The 14,873-nt window shown below is 40.7% G+C and overlaps 3 protein-coding genes across 6 annotated transcripts; all 3 read left to right on the top strand.

Annotated features, from left to right (window-relative positions):
• Window positions 1-718: 718 nt before the first annotated feature.
• On the top strand, window positions 719-4,790 carry ppan (peter pan homolog). The gene is made up of 12 exons (XM_071469492.1): window positions 719-921; window positions 1,198-1,368; window positions 1,565-1,666; window positions 1,777-1,827; window positions 2,029-2,199; window positions 2,411-2,487; window positions 2,872-2,979; window positions 3,129-3,252; window positions 3,340-3,418; window positions 3,609-3,738; window positions 3,853-4,010; window positions 4,097-4,790. The coding sequence occupies exons 1-12, from the start codon at window positions 907-909 to the stop codon at window positions 4,516-4,518; spliced, it is 1,608 nt and encodes a 535-aa protein (XP_071325593.1). The 5' UTR covers window positions 719-906; the 3' UTR covers window positions 4,519-4,790.
• Window positions 4,791-5,646: 856 nt separating this feature from the next.
• Window positions 5,647-7,486, top strand: p2ry11 (purinergic receptor P2Y11). 4 transcript variants are annotated; one of them, XM_071469533.1, is made up of 3 exons: window positions 5,647-5,944; window positions 6,043-6,111; window positions 6,385-7,486. In XM_071469533.1, the coding sequence occupies exon 3, from the start codon at window positions 6,409-6,411 to the stop codon at window positions 7,288-7,290; it is 882 nt and encodes a 293-aa protein (XP_071325634.1). In that variant the 5' UTR covers window positions 5,647-5,944; window positions 6,043-6,111; window positions 6,385-6,408; the 3' UTR covers window positions 7,291-7,486. The 4 variants fall into 4 exon arrangements, with proteins under 4 accessions (XP_071325634.1, XP_071325607.1, XP_071325627.1 ...); XM_071469506.1 differs by having other exon boundaries at window positions 5,647-6,111; window positions 6,290-7,486; XM_071469526.1 differs by having other exon boundaries at window positions 5,647-6,111; window positions 6,382-7,486.
• A 3,042-nt stretch (window positions 7,487-10,528) lies between these two features.
• Window positions 10,529-13,721, top strand: eif3g (eukaryotic translation initiation factor 3, subunit G). The gene is made up of 10 exons (XM_071469575.1): window positions 10,529-10,640; window positions 10,732-10,778; window positions 11,491-11,579; window positions 12,107-12,166; window positions 12,268-12,372; window positions 12,471-12,666; window positions 12,795-12,905; window positions 12,998-13,134; window positions 13,418-13,524; window positions 13,613-13,721. The coding sequence occupies exons 1-10, from the start codon at window positions 10,618-10,620 to the stop codon at window positions 13,626-13,628; spliced, it is 891 nt and encodes a 296-aa protein (XP_071325676.1). The 5' UTR covers window positions 10,529-10,617; the 3' UTR covers window positions 13,629-13,721.
• The last annotated feature ends 1,152 nt before the right edge of the window (window positions 13,722-14,873 follow it).

The following is a 14,873-nucleotide window of genomic DNA, read 5'->3' on the forward strand; positions in this document are numbered from 1 at the left end:
ATGAACAATATTAGACCAGTACTGAACAGCTGATGGGGTAGAAGTGATATCAGTTTGAAACAGAGATCTGATGAGATAATTTCTTTTTTTAGTTTTAACAGAGAAACACATATGCCCCACTGGTGTTAATATAGGATCTAAAGGAGGACAGACTGGTTTTCCAGCACCTCTTACTAGAGTTAGGATACCAGAAGGAACAGCACCCATTACAACTGCAAAGTCTTTTGGGGTGACAGGAATACCATATGTTAGAAGGAATTCAGTGTAATTTAACAAATTTCCATTATCATTGAGTAGTTGGGTAACTAAAATTATGTTATTATCAAACCATGAATTAAAAAATAAAGATTTGTTTTTATATTTGATGTGTTGATTGTTCCAAATGAAGCATCTATGTGGAGAGAAGTTGTGTTTATAGATTAAGGACCATGCCAACAGCATTTGTCTTATAATACATCCATGATTACAATGACGACTTCAGTTTAGTCACTTTAGGGCACTACTATTTGCCGCATATATTTGAGATAAATAAATACTATGCAGCCTTGAAATGCTGATATTTATAAATTTTGCTTTGGGAATATGTGTTAATTATGTAGGCTGTAATAGGACAGAGGACTTACATTACACCGATGACATCACAGAAATTAATAGTATAACTTCCCGTGTATTATACGGTATATCCGGATGAGCTAGGAACTACTTCCAGACATGTGAGAAACGCGGACATATTAGTCTGACGCACCGTGGTAGAACCATGTGCAGGGCGTCAGGGGGACTCCTTACTTCAGTTGTTGCCGATACACTTTTGTCGTAATGAATGTTGTTTTTTTTTTTTTGCAGCATAAATATACTGTAACAACAGTTAATGTTAATTAGTTAGCTTCTCTACATCCGCGCTGAATCATGGGGAAATCAAAGGTACGTAAAGGCCCTGTGCTAACAGATTAGCCTTAGCTTGTGATACTTGAGAGGCTATTAAATCGTTGTTCCTGTGTGAAAAAGTGTAGCTTGTGTTAAAGCTTTATTTGGTGGTGAATGTGTGACGCTTGTGAAGCTGATCCTTTTTCATTGACTATAAATATATCGGGTTTTTTTTTTTTTTTTTCCGAACAGCATCTATTGTGAATTCGCTTGGTGTCACTTTAACAATTTTTGTATTGATAATGTATTAACATGTGGATGTTGTGGTTTCAGACCAAGAACCAAAAGAAATCCCGAGAGGCAGCCAACCATTTGGCCGAGCAGACCTACGGAGCTGTTCCCCACTCATTCGTCTTTCATCGGGGTCAGGTCGGGAAAAACGTGGGTCAGCTCATCCTGGACGTGCGGAGGGTCATGGAGCCCTTTACCGCAGAGTCTCTAAAGGTCCGCTGTCAGCAGTACACAACCTCCACAGTTTGATTTGTGAACTCAATTAGTAGCCTCAAAGTTTGTGCAACATATTCTTATTTTTTTGACTATAACATTAAAGCTCGCATGAGATGTTGTCTTCTGAAAGTATTTTTTTTTTTTAATCATGTTGTTTCTCGCTCTTTGTGTTTTTCTTCCCTCCCCCTACCAGGTTAGGAAAAAGAATGTGCTGAAAGACTTTGTGGCCATTGCAGGACCACTGGGAGTCTCACACTTCATGATCTTCAGCAAGACCCCCAGCAGTATCAACATGGTGAGATCACATCGTAGCATAAACACACAGTTGTTGGAGCACTCTAAATTTTTTTCCTTGTTAAGTCTGTACCTTTACCCATCTAACGACACATTTTTTTGTACTTTCAGAGACTTGCTCGACTTCCCAAAGGTCCCATGCTTCATTTTAAAGTGCTCAAGGTAAATACTGTGTATGAACTCATGAATAAAACATGAGTGTAGTGGATGGATGGGCCCAGATGATGACATTTTAACATTTGACTGTCAAGTGATGTTTTTCAAAGTAAACGCACTGATGTGCCCAAACTGCCAAAGTAATTTTTGACTTCTACCTTTTTTCACTTTTATGCAGACTCTTAACTTTTTTTTTTTCCCCCTCAGTACTCCCTTGTCAAAGATGTGGTTTCATCTCTGAAGAAGCACAGGATGCACGAGCAGCAGTTCACACATCATCCACTACTCATCCTCAATAACTTTGGGTCTGATGGCATGCACATCAAACTCATGGCCACCATGTTCCAAAACATGTTTCCTTCCATTAATGTGCAGAAGGTACGTGTTACCAGCCTAAATGTCGCATTACTGTCATTTTTAGAGACGCGAGGTTTAAGGCCTTGATGGTGTGATGAAAGTATAGTCTTCTGAGTTCACCTGAAGATTTGTCAAAAGTAAACGCTTTCTGACTTTTTAAGGTTTGGATGATTTTGTATTTTCAAAGTCAAGTCTGAATTCTAGTGATCGATGTGCATTTTTATTTTCTCAGGTAAGCCTCAACAACATCAAGAGGTGTGTTCTGCTGAATTACAACCCAGCGTCTCAGGAAATCGAATTTCGACATTAGTAAGGAATTTTTTTTTTTTTTTTTTTTAAATTCATAAATATTAAGATATTTAAAGTCACTATTTCTCGGCGTTTGCCAGTGTTGGAATTCAGTCATAATGTTTTATAGTTTTTAAAGGAAAATCTAAACTATTTAAGTGATTGAGAAGATTGAAGAAATAGATATTAGAGGCCAAATCACCCTGCTCCACATGGATGTAATTTTCAGGGAAACAAAAATGATGGCTGGGCTCAGATGATGACAAATTATGACTTGATTGTTCAGTGATGTATGTTCAAAGTAAACGCACTGATGGGCCTCCACACAGTAACCAGATTTCTGTTAATTGCAATTTATTGATTCGATTTCAAAGTGACCCAGATTATGTTTTCCCCAACCTGCAGCAGCCTGAAGGTCGTCCCCGTCGGCATGAGCCGTGGAGTCAAGAAGCTGATGCAGGAGAAGTTCCCCAACATGAGCAAGTTTGAGGACATCAGTGAGCTGCTGATGAAGTAAGGTTCTTGTGAAGGTATAATTCTTGTAGTCCTGAGGCCAAAGGGCGCCACCTCCAGTCTGTAGCTGCACTAACATCTGCAGAGCTGTGGATGTGGGGTTGTGTCTGTTATCTGTAACTGTTTTGTGCTCTTGTAACCACTCTCAGGGGGGCGAACCTCTCGGAAAGTGAAGCAGAACAAGACGGGGAGCACAACATAACCGAGCTGCCGCAGGTCTACTCTGGACGAGGCAACATGGCATCCCAACAGAGCGCTGTTCGGTTGACCGAGGTGAGTATTGCAGAGGGAGCTAGGCTGTTAAACAATATTTCAATGGTGCGTGGATGGAGGCTGAACTTTGCATCTCGCTCTCCTCAGATTGGTCCTCGCATGACTCTGCAGCTGACGAAGATCCAAGAAGGCATGGGAGAAGGGAATGTCCTTTATCATACTCTTGGTGAGTCAATTAGCACTCAGTTATCTTTGAACTTTCTCCTCAGATGTACATGATGACAGAACAAGTATGACTTTAATGATTCCTCTCTAAAAGTAAACGCTTGCTGATACATCTAGAGCCTACTTGTTTTCATCTACACCTGGCACAAACTGCTCTTCAGTGGGAATTCTCTTGTACACTATGTTTGCAGTCTCAAAGACAGAGGAGGAAATACAGGAAATCCTGAACAGGAAGGAGGCCCAGTTAAAGGAGAAGGAAGATCGGCGGAAAAAGCAGGCGCAGAATGTTGCTCAGAAAAAAGAGAAACGCGAGGAGCACAAGTAAGCTGGACTTAAAGATAATTGAACTCTTCTGCCAGATCCATTTTTTAAATTTGTCGAAATGTCAAACTGTGTTTTTTTTTTTTGTTTTTTTTTTTTCCCCACTCCTAACAGGAAAAAGAGCCTGGAGGGCATTAAGCGGAAACGTGCTGAAGCTGAAGAGGACGGTGAGGTGGAGGATCCCGGGATGCAGGACAATCAGGAAGCTGCTGCTGAATCTGATGATGAGGTGGAGTACTACAGGCAGGCTGTAGGAGAGGAGCCAGATGAAGGTGAATAAAACAAGCGTACTTTAAAATGTTAGCCCTCAGGTCTGGTTTTGAATGTATTTATTGACCAAGACTTTTTGTTTTTGCAGACATGTTCCCTAGTGCCAAGAAGAGGCGGGGCTCAGAAAAGTCTCAGGGACCTGTCAAGAAGAGGAATCTATCCCCTGGTAAATCATCGAGAAAAGACAGTGATACTAAATCGCCGAAGAGAAACGGTCCAGGAGGACAGCACAGAGGCAAAATAGGAAAAGGATGGAAGAAATCCGGGGACAGGGAGAAAGCATTTGGAAAGAAAATGAAGCCTGGAGGAAAGACATTCGCAGGCAAGAAACCTGGCGATAGAGAAAATAAATTTGGTGGGAAGAAGAAATTTGAAGGGAACAAAACATTTGGTGGAAAGAAAAATAAGGACAAACCATTCAAATCTAAAAGTCAGAAAGGCAAGCCGGGCTTCAAGAAGAAAGGTGCCGGAGCTAAGCAAGGATTCAAACAGAGGAAGGGAAAAGGTTGAGTTCGCCCTTTCTTTCTGGACTCGGACACTGAATGAGTTATTAAGCGGAAGCACTAGATGGCAGCAAGCGTCCATTTGCCATCAGTGCCTCAGCCTGTGAAGCCTGTGAAGGGCTCAGCCACCAGTGATGGTGGCTTGCGAGACTGTTTATTGCTGAAAATCAGCAGAGGGACAAGTAAAGAAGAAAAGTGCTTTATGTTCACACTATGATTTCAATTTTGAAAATATTGTACATGTTAAAGTTTTAATAATAAAGTTTGTTTAGAAAAGTATCTCGCCAGCTTTGTGCATGATTTTATTCTTGTTAGTGGAGCCAGTGCGGCCATTCATGGGATTCAGGGTTTCCTTTGTTCTTTCCTTTCTGTAAGACATTCTATCTGTAATTCAACAGGACCACAAATTAGGATTGAATAGTTAATTGAGATGATTAAGATGGTCGTTTGTTTCCTCAGATGATGCAGATGGGAAAGGAAGAATTTAGAATTTTAAGCATGTGCCTGGTAGGTATGATTGTCACCTGCTCATGTTCCTGATCTGTTCTCCATCAGTTGTAGGTAGCAGTAAAAATAAATCTCTTGAATCTGTGATTAAGTCCATTATAAAAGAATTGGATTTAAAAAAACCCCAAAACAATTGGTTTAATGAAAAGTGCAGGGTAGGCTAGAGATTAAAGTTAAAAATAAAATTATGTGGTATTGAATAGTTGAAGCACTTTTTACACATTAAATGTAAATATGATGCAGTGATTTGTTAACTAAGAGCACCCAGAATAACTGATCTGAGCAGTTTGACCCAAATTAAAGTCAGTAGGAAAAGGCCAAAATGCAAATCTCTCATTTTTACTGTGAATTCACAGGATTTGTGTGTCTCTTATGAAATGCCTTTAATGAACAATTACACTTACTTTTTTTTAGAGATCAGAGATTACTAAATTAAGTAAAAGTGGTGTGGTAGGAAGTAGCCCGAACCAGAATCTCTGATGTAAAGATATGAACACACCCACACGCACAGGCATATAAGCCTAATAGTGTGAGGAGCATCACTGAAAAAGGATGGTACATATTTGTGTAAAAGGTAACATATTGCCATGGAGTGAATATATGATGAGAAGTACAATAAAAGTGTGTGCAATGCTTTTATTTTAATATTCGTCATACTTACTATTTGTGTTACCTATGAGGAAGTGGAGGTTTGAGGTGCTCGTGTGAATAAACCCCAGAGCAGAACATGAAACCATCACAGCACCGGCTATTTTCCACTGTGTGTGTTCAGACCTGTTGCATATGAACAGACTTGATAACTCGTATAATCCTTCCTATGACGACCACGAAAACTGTAGGCTATCAAGTACCGAGCTTGTTTTGCAAATTCATGCCATGGGTGTCATCAGAGTTTTGCTTCTTCAAATTGCGAAATGTTCGAGATGGTAAGAGGAACTTTCAGGTTTGTGCACTAAGGCTCATCATATCTTACTCTTACATCTCGGCTGTGGTCACTGTGATCGTTCCACGGGTTTCCTTGCAGATATCACACATCAAATAAACACTGGGGTGTCTACATTGCAGAGCAGTGCACTGCAAGATCTGCTTACTGGTAAGTCGAGGTTAACGTTTGAATTTCTGGTTTTCTAGTTATGAAAGGAAGTTTGTTTCTAACAGTTAACACTATACCAGTAGTGTACAGGCTGTGTTTAAGAAGTTACCACAGAAATCAAATATGAACTGATGTGATCTAGATGAAGTGTAATGAACTAACATGCTTACATTTACAGATACTGCACAGTACAAACTGTATGAAAGCAGCTTCACAACTAAATAAGCTTCAACTAAAAACAGGATAATGAGCAATTTTTCTGTGTGTGAGGAGTTTCAAATAGCCGTGCTGCCCTCCATGTTCGGGATAGAGTTCATCGTGGCCCTGGCAGGAAACGTGTTCGCCCTGTGGCTGCTGGTGGTCAGAGAGAGACGCAACTGGCACACTGGTGTTGTCCTGTCTTGTAACCTGGCCGTCAGTGACCTGCTGTATGTCCTGACCCTACCTCTGCTGGTTGTCTACTATGCACTGGACAAACACTGGATGTTTGGTGACACCACATGCAAAATTGAGAGGTTTCTTTTCACCTGCAACCTGTATGTAAGCATCTTCTTCATCATGGCGATAAGTGTGAACCGATGTGTGGCCCTCGTGTATCCCTTCTTTACCCGATCTTATGTCGAGCCTGTCCACGTCAAAGTCATCAGTGTCCTCATCTGGGTGGTTGTAGGAATAATTTCCTGCCCTGTGTTGAAATTTGCCACCACTTACAAAGCTGAGCAGACTAATAAGACCATCTGTGTGTCATACTCTAAACATAACGGGGACGAAAACCATCACTTCACTTACAAACTGTTTCTGGCTGTGTTTGGGTGTCTTGTTCCCTTTCTGGTTACTCTCACTTCTTACTGTGTGGTGATTTGGGTGGTGTGGAAAAATGTCAGTTTAACTGCACTGGAGAAACGCAAGGTAGCTCTGCTGGTCACCTCAGCGCTCGTGCTATATGCTGTTTCCTTTGTGCCTTACCACATCTTTCAGAGCTATCACTTTTATCAGAGAATCACATATCCAGAAAACAATGACTGTCGGTCCTACAAAATGTACCAAGTGTCCAAGGGACTGGCAAGTCTGAACATGTGTATCCACCCAATCCTTTACATGGCTTTGTTTGACAGTATAAGAGTAGCTTGTTGTGGGAAGAGCCCACAAGAGAACAGTGGCGTAGTGATGAGGAAGTAGAGCTGCTGTCTGACATCTTTTCTGTGAAGCTAATTCTTATTTCATGTTGAAAAATTTAAATTCTACACAGAAATTCTTGACTTGTTTTCGCTATTGCCAAAAGTTAAAATTCTGTATTATTAACGATGTCTGTAATAAAAATGTTTTTGTTGCTGTAATGTGCCTGATTTTAAATTTTAAACACATTTGATTATCATTTTCTTGATCCACTTCCTGACTTATTTAAATGAAACAAACAAAAGTTTCAAGGTAAGCAGATAAAATTATTCAAGCCAGTTTTATTTTTTTCAGCCATTCACAAGAAAAAAGCCAAAATTGGATGAAGATCTCTAGATCATGAGACAGTTCCTCACGACCACAGTCACAAGATGGAGGATGAGGGACCTGTCCTAGCTGAGATTGTGGCCTACTTTAGTGGTACAAATCAGAGATGTCATAAGGATTGAAAGACAGGGTGGGCTTAGCCCCCATGGTTGTAGGTAGGAATGCACATGTAGCGTGCTGAAAAAGGCTTCATGAATTAATTTATTATTAGCTGTGCAGCATTTATCAGGACCTGTTATCTGGCTCTCTCTTCTTTCCCTGCCTTCTTTGGAAGACCCCCTTTGTTGGGCTCATGTTCATGAAAAAGATGCTAGCAAATATATCCATCAATGCATTTAGTAAAGATTAAATGTGGTATATAATATCTGAAAATATATAAACTAGCACAAAAAGTAAGGGAATTTGTGTTTGGTAGATTATTTCTTTGTTGTAACAATGCTTCTTGGCAATCAATCTTAAACCGTTGGAAAGCCTGTTTATTTCCCTTTTAAATGAAGCCACATTTGTAAGGAACATGCATTTGTGGGATGAGCAGCAGAGCTGAGTATGTGGGTTGCGTCCATGAAAGATTTGCCAGATCTTCTCCGCCAATGCCAAACAGCTTTTTTTTTTTGCTGATGACTCTTGTTTGGTGTTGTTTGGTGGGTTGGATGATTGAAGTCTGAAGAGACAAGACATATTGGCAATTTAACAATTTTAACATGTGGAGGAACGTTATGTTCAGCGATGAGTCCAGATTCTGCCTACAGCACATGGACCGTAGGGTCAAAGTGTGGAGAAGACGTGGAGAACGCTTTGGTGATTGCTGCACCGATAAAGTAATCTTTTGGTGGAGGCAGTGTGACGGTGTGGGGCGGCATCTCCCTCACTGGAAAAACAAGGCCTGTCATCATTGGAGGCAATCTCAATGCAGAGTTATATCGAGATGAATCGATCCCATATCTCCACAGTCTGGGACCAAACTCTATCCTCCAAGATGACAACGCTCCCCCCCACACAGCGGGGGTTTATCAGAGACTACCTCCATTTGGGAGTGAAGAGGGTGGAATGGCCTGCCAGCAGTCCTGACCTCAACCCCATTGAACACTTGTTGGATCAGCTTGGGCGTGCTGTTCGTGCCAGGGTGACCAACACAACCACGTTGGCTGACTTGCGACAAACGCTGGTTGAAGAATGGGAAGCCCTCCCACAGCAGTGTGTGACCAGGCTGGTGACCAGCATGAGGAGGAGGTGCCAGGCTGTTGTGGCTGTGTGTGGTTCTTCCACATGCTACTGAGGCTCCTGTTTGTCAGATGAATAAATTGTTAAATTGCCAATATGTCTTGTTTCTTCAGACTTCAATCATCCAACCCACCAAACAACACCAAACAAGAGTCAACAGCAAAAAAAAAAAAAAAAAAAAAAAAAGCTGTTTGGCATTGGCGGAGAAGATCTGGCAAATCTTTCATGGACGCAACCCACATACTCAGCTCTGCTGCTCATCCCACCAATGCATGTTCCTTACAAATGTGGCTTCATTTAAAAGGGAAATAAACAGGCTTTCCAACGGTATAATATTTATTTTGTGCTTAGTTTAGTTTCATAACTCACCTCTTTCTCCTTGCATTGTGTCTTTCCAAATAAAGTTAGTTTATTTCTGCCTGCCAGTATTTCTCTATGTGACTGAAGATAGTCCACCAATACATTGAATAAAAGGTAACATAATGGTGTAGTGCGTTGCTTAATTAGTTTAGTTGCTAGTAGTTTAGTTCAAGTGAAAATCAACAACATCAACAACACAGTACAAGTGAAGTATGAATCTTTAAAGTATGAATTTTTCCTTCTGCTTCTCAACTCAGCCGACAGTTCATGGAATGTTAGTGATGCTTCACAGAGACATGCAGCTTCCCCCCAGGTCCTTATGACGCCCACCTACCCAGTAAAACAGGGGAAACAACCGGAACAATAAGTTTAATCAAATAATGACAACTTGTATTATTATTTATTTCAAATCATAGTCTAGCTTCTTTATGTTTTCTTTTTTTTTGCACTGTTTTCTTATAAAAAAAAAAAAAAAAAAAATTATTATTACTAATTGCATCTAAGTGATATGTAGTAAACCTGGGGCCTCTGGGTGCTGCTCTGCCCAGTTAGCAGTAGTGATTCTAGCTTTTACGCTACCCTATATACACATGCAAATAAATAGAGAATCAAACTACTAAATTATAGAAATCCTTCATTCCACAATCAGATAAACACACTTAAGAGAAGCTGATTGTTACACCATTATACTATTCAAACAAGACACACACATTTTAACCAGCTGTTTCCTGTTGGCAACTGTGTGGTGTGGTCTTCTGCTGCTGCAGCCCATTTACTTTAAGGTTTGACGTATTGTGCGGTCAGACATGCTCTTCTGCAAACCTTTTAATGAGGTCAACTGAGCTTGTAATGAACTTCCCATCAGCTGGAAGCAGTCTGGCCACTCTCCTCTGACATCATCAGGGCATTGTCACCCAGAGAACTGCTGCTCAGTGGATATTTACTCTTTTTTTGCAGGAAAATCTCAGTAAATCAGCAATTTCTGAAATACTCAGACCAGCCTGTCTGGCACCAACAACCATGCCACATTCAAAGTCACTTAAATCACCTTTCTTCTCCATTTTGATGCTCGGTTTGAACTTCAGCAGGTCGTCTTGACCATGTCTACACCCATATCTAAATCCAGCCTTGATCCTATATGTCCAACATCGAAACTCTTTGGTGCTGAGGATGATGGTATTTTAATCATTATATAATATGAATATATTATTTATGTTTTACACATTACTATCACTACCCACTAATGAAATGTTCTTTGAACCCGAGGTAACAGAATGCAGGACTCTTATTGTGAAACTAAACGATAAACAAACATGGTACTTTTATTGCGAAGTTAATCCCCCGGAAGCGGGTGCAGTGGCGGCTCGGCTCGGCTCGTAGTGTTGCTCTCTTTGCGGTCCTGAAGCTAAGCTAGCTGAGAGGATGCCGTCGATTGAATACGACGAGTGAGTGTTATCAGAAACTTTAAAAAAAATAAATGCTCATTCTGGAAGTCTTTTATCAATCTAATATTGCATATCAACCTCTCTCCCACAGCTCCAAGCCCAGCTGGGCAGACCAGGTTGAGGAGGAAGGAGATGAAGGTAAAGAGCTAGTTAGCCTTGTTAGCCTTGTTAGCCAATGCTAGCACTTCTCCTGTAGCCTGGAGCCCGGAGGAGGAGGCCGGCTAGGCGGCTTCCACTTCCACGTGGTTGCCGGGCGTAAAACTAGAGCCAAGATAGACATATAATTATATTGTGTGTGATATCCAAAGTTTAAAAGAATTTTGAATGACTGACATTAATCAACGATTTCTTGCCGAAATGTGTGATCGTCCCGGGGGACAGTGACGCAGGCTGTCAGTCAATAGAGACAGTTAGCGTTAGCAAGCTAAGCGCTAGCGGGTTATCTCTGTTACTGGCTGTAGTTAGACTCCAACGTTATGATAGGCTGCGTGGTTAGGTTTGCAATGACAAACTGAAATATTTCTGCCTTCACACATGTGCGCGTCTTCATATGGCATCATTTCAAAACTGGAGATGTGTTCAAAAGATGAGAAGCAACCTGGCCAGTATAGAATAGTTCAGGAGGGATGGCCAAATGAACTTATGTCTATTATAGTTAATATTATGTAATCCTGAAAAATGTCTTTTGTCACCATTATCTTCTTTGGTTGAACTTTCTCTGTGGATCTTTGTGTGTGGCAGACCAACACAAACAAAAGCTCCTAGGGAAAAAGCAGGAATAACATTACCTCTACCTGTGTGGCATCTTTCTTCAGGTCTACTTTGACTAAACTGGATGTTCTTTTGACAGGCACACTCCCATCCCCCAAGGAAACTATCAAAGGAAATATAAAAACTATCACGGAATATAAAATAGATGAAGATGGAAAGAAGTTAAAGGTATTGTAACTTTTATTAAGGTGCATGTTGCATCTGTTATCAGTGCTTGTTTGTATTTGGCTGCATTTCATGGGTGTGGTTCCTGTGGCAGCTCTAATATAATATAATTATCTAAAATGTTAGGGTGCATACATCTGTGCAATGAGACCAACATCATGGTAGAGAGTTGTTTGTTAGCTTATCTTCCAAACGTAAGGATTCTAATAGTAAACCTCCATTAAACATCATGTATTTTTTTCCTTTGTTGATTTTCACTCCAATACATATCCTTAGAAACCTCAAACATTTGTGAAAGCAAAAGCAGCAGATTTAGTTCTTCTTTGGTCTGTATGTCATAGATTCTCTGCCACTTTTGAAGTTAGTTTTGGTTGTTAGCCTTTACTACTAAAATAGATGTCTTAACGGTCATAGCACTTGCACCCACCAGAGCTTTGGATAGACAGTATGCCATTTGACTATGGTCAGCAAAACACTCTACTTTTGTGGATTAAAACTGAATTATGCATTTGCTGCCTTTTATCTTCTAGATTGTGCGGACCTTCAAGATTGAGACACGAAAAGCCTCAAAAGCTGTGGCCAGGAGAAAGGTCTGCTTTCAAGCTGGATGTAGTTGAAGTTGCATTTGCCTGAAAATGAACAGGACTCTGGCTGAAGTCAGTTGTCATGTATTATGTTTCTCTCGTTTCAGAACTGGAAGAAATTTGGTAACTCTGAGTTTGATGCACCAGGTCCTAATGTTGCCACCACCACAGTCAGTGATGATGTCTTCATGACCTTCATTTCCAGCAAAGAGGTTAGGATCCACCGCTGTTGCTCACTGATGTGTCGCTGTCCACATAATGCCTTTAGCTGTTTACCTTGTGACTGAGTACCTTATCTTACCTCTTGTAGGACTTGAACGCTCAAGACCAGGATGAGGATCCCATGAACAAACTGAAAGGACAGAAGATTGTCTCTTGCCGTATTTGCAAAGGAGACCATTGGACCACCCGCTGTCCCTACAAGGACACCCTGGGCCCCATGCAGAAGGAGCTGGCTGAACAGCTTGGACTTTCCACCGGAGACAAGGATAAGCCTGCTGGCTCTGGTACCATCAGCTCAACATTCACATTGTTAATTTTTGATCTGTTTCTGTGTTCTGCTGTTAGTCTTGGCAGCTGGTTGTTCTTAAAGTTGTCATGAGCAATGCGGCCTGCTTTTCCTCTCTTTAACCAGCGGAACCAGAGCCTGCACAGCCTGCGCAGAGCAAGACTGGGAAGTATGTACCTCCGAGCCTGAGGGATGGAGGCACGCGAAGAGGGGAGTCCATGCAGCCTAACCGCAGAGGTGGGTGTATGTTGGTGTGCCTGCTGGTTCCACGTATCCAGTTTGTTCTTGAATCATTAGCTCAGTATAAACAACTCTTCATCACCTGACAGCTGATGACAATGCCACCATCCGTGTGACCAACCTGTCTGAGGACACCCGTGAGACAGACTTGCAGGAGCTGTTCAGACCATTTGGCTCCATCTCAAGGATCTATCTGGCCAAGGACAAGAACACCGGGCAGTCAAAGGTCAGTGCTGATCCTAAGAATATAAAGAATTGCATGATGAAGGCGTTTTAAAAAAAAAAAAAAAAAAAAAAAAAGAAATCCTCAAAAGGAAAGAACGAAGCTAAGGACAGAGAAATTATTAGAGCTGGTGTTTGAGCATCATTTGCGATTCTTACAGAGGTGCAACTAGATATAGATAATATAATGACTGTAGTTTTTTTTTTTTACTACAATTGACATTTAAAAGAAACACATCTTGGTCCAACTGTCTCATCCATCAACTACTCACTTTGTTTTCCTGCAGGGCTTTGCCTTTATCAGCTTCCATCGTCGGGAGGATGCAGCCAGAGCTATTGCAGGAGTGTCAGGATTTGGATATGATCATCTTATTCTCAATGTTGAATGGGCCAAGTAAGTTAATTCAGTTTTGTCAAATAAGTGTTAAAGCATGTTATTTTTTCTTGCTACCAACCTTCTTTATCTCTATCTATCTTTACAGACCGTCAAACAACTGAGGAATCCATCAGAATATATTCCGAGATGATGCCAGATTTTATTGTTGCGGTAAAATATGGCTGTTACCTAAATAAAGAAATTATTGCAATTTCCTTGTTGTTCTTTTCCTTGTAGTTGGCAGAGATGTTAAATTTCCAGGCAACTTTTATTATGACCTAAACCTTCAGTTCTTAAGTTTTTATTGAACTTGTCACTTGACTGTCAATGGCTTAAAGCTAGACATATAAAGTCCTTTCAGATCTGAAGCGGAGAACTACATATACATTAATATAAGTGATAAGTTACTGGCCTAAGGTAGAAAGACAGTTCTTGTTACATGCACGTGCGGTTCAACTCTTTGAGTGACAATGCAGACAGTTTGAAGTCAATAACTTTTGTGGTTTTCCTGCTGCCAGTAAATGAATATGCAAGTCAGCCCTGTCTGAGAATGGACAACATGGGCTATCATGCAGTCATCTCATCCAAGGAGGTTAATGGGGACATGCTGGGAACACGAGGCGAGGGTGACCCTTCTTATAGCATGGTGAAGAAGTGGGCTGCTGAATTCAAACATAGTAGAGAGCGCCTGGAAAGTGACCTCCCCTGGTAGGCCAGTGACTTGCAAATTTCAATTACATGAAACATAAGAAGTTAACTCGAAGCTGCATGTGAACGTAACTAAAGGCATGCAACTCATCTCATTCTAACCTCGGCCAAGAACTTATCACCCCTCATATACAGATGTAAGTGAAAGAGCATTTATCACTCAAACCATCTTCATATGCTACATGTTTTCTGTATCACAGAGCTTAAATATTTAACAATTTTATTACCCACTGGTAACAGTCTTACATGATTTAGCTTGGTGCATTTTTCTGAACATTAAAATTATAACAAGTATGGCCTTAAATACTCACATCTAGGTAGTTTACAATGATGCAAATCCTTCAAATGCAGTAGACATGAAGCATACAAGAGCGATTAAAGCTGCTTTGGTAGAGATTGCAAGATCTTTTAGTTGACAGCTCTTAAGATCTTACAATATACAAAGTCAAGGTTGTGTTAACCATGTTTGAAGTTGTCCCACAAGAAGTGTGGTTAATGACATGCCACTAGAATTTACTGCAGTTGCATTCTAATTCACTGCCATTGTTTACTCTTCATTAGTTCAGCCTAAATGTAACAATCTAGATGTGAATGTGGCTGAGATGAATACCAGCCTTATCACGTCTTTCACTGCCTAGTTTTATAAATAAATTCACATA

Source organism: Trachinotus anak, unplaced genomic scaffold, assembly GCF_046630095.1.
Source record: "Trachinotus anak isolate AG129_WGS33_773 ecotype Australia unplaced genomic scaffold, CSIRO_AGI_Tana_v1 ptg000003l, whole genome shotgun sequence".
NCBI classification, from domain to species: domain Eukaryota; kingdom Metazoa; phylum Chordata; class Actinopteri; order Carangiformes; family Carangidae; genus Trachinotus; species Trachinotus anak.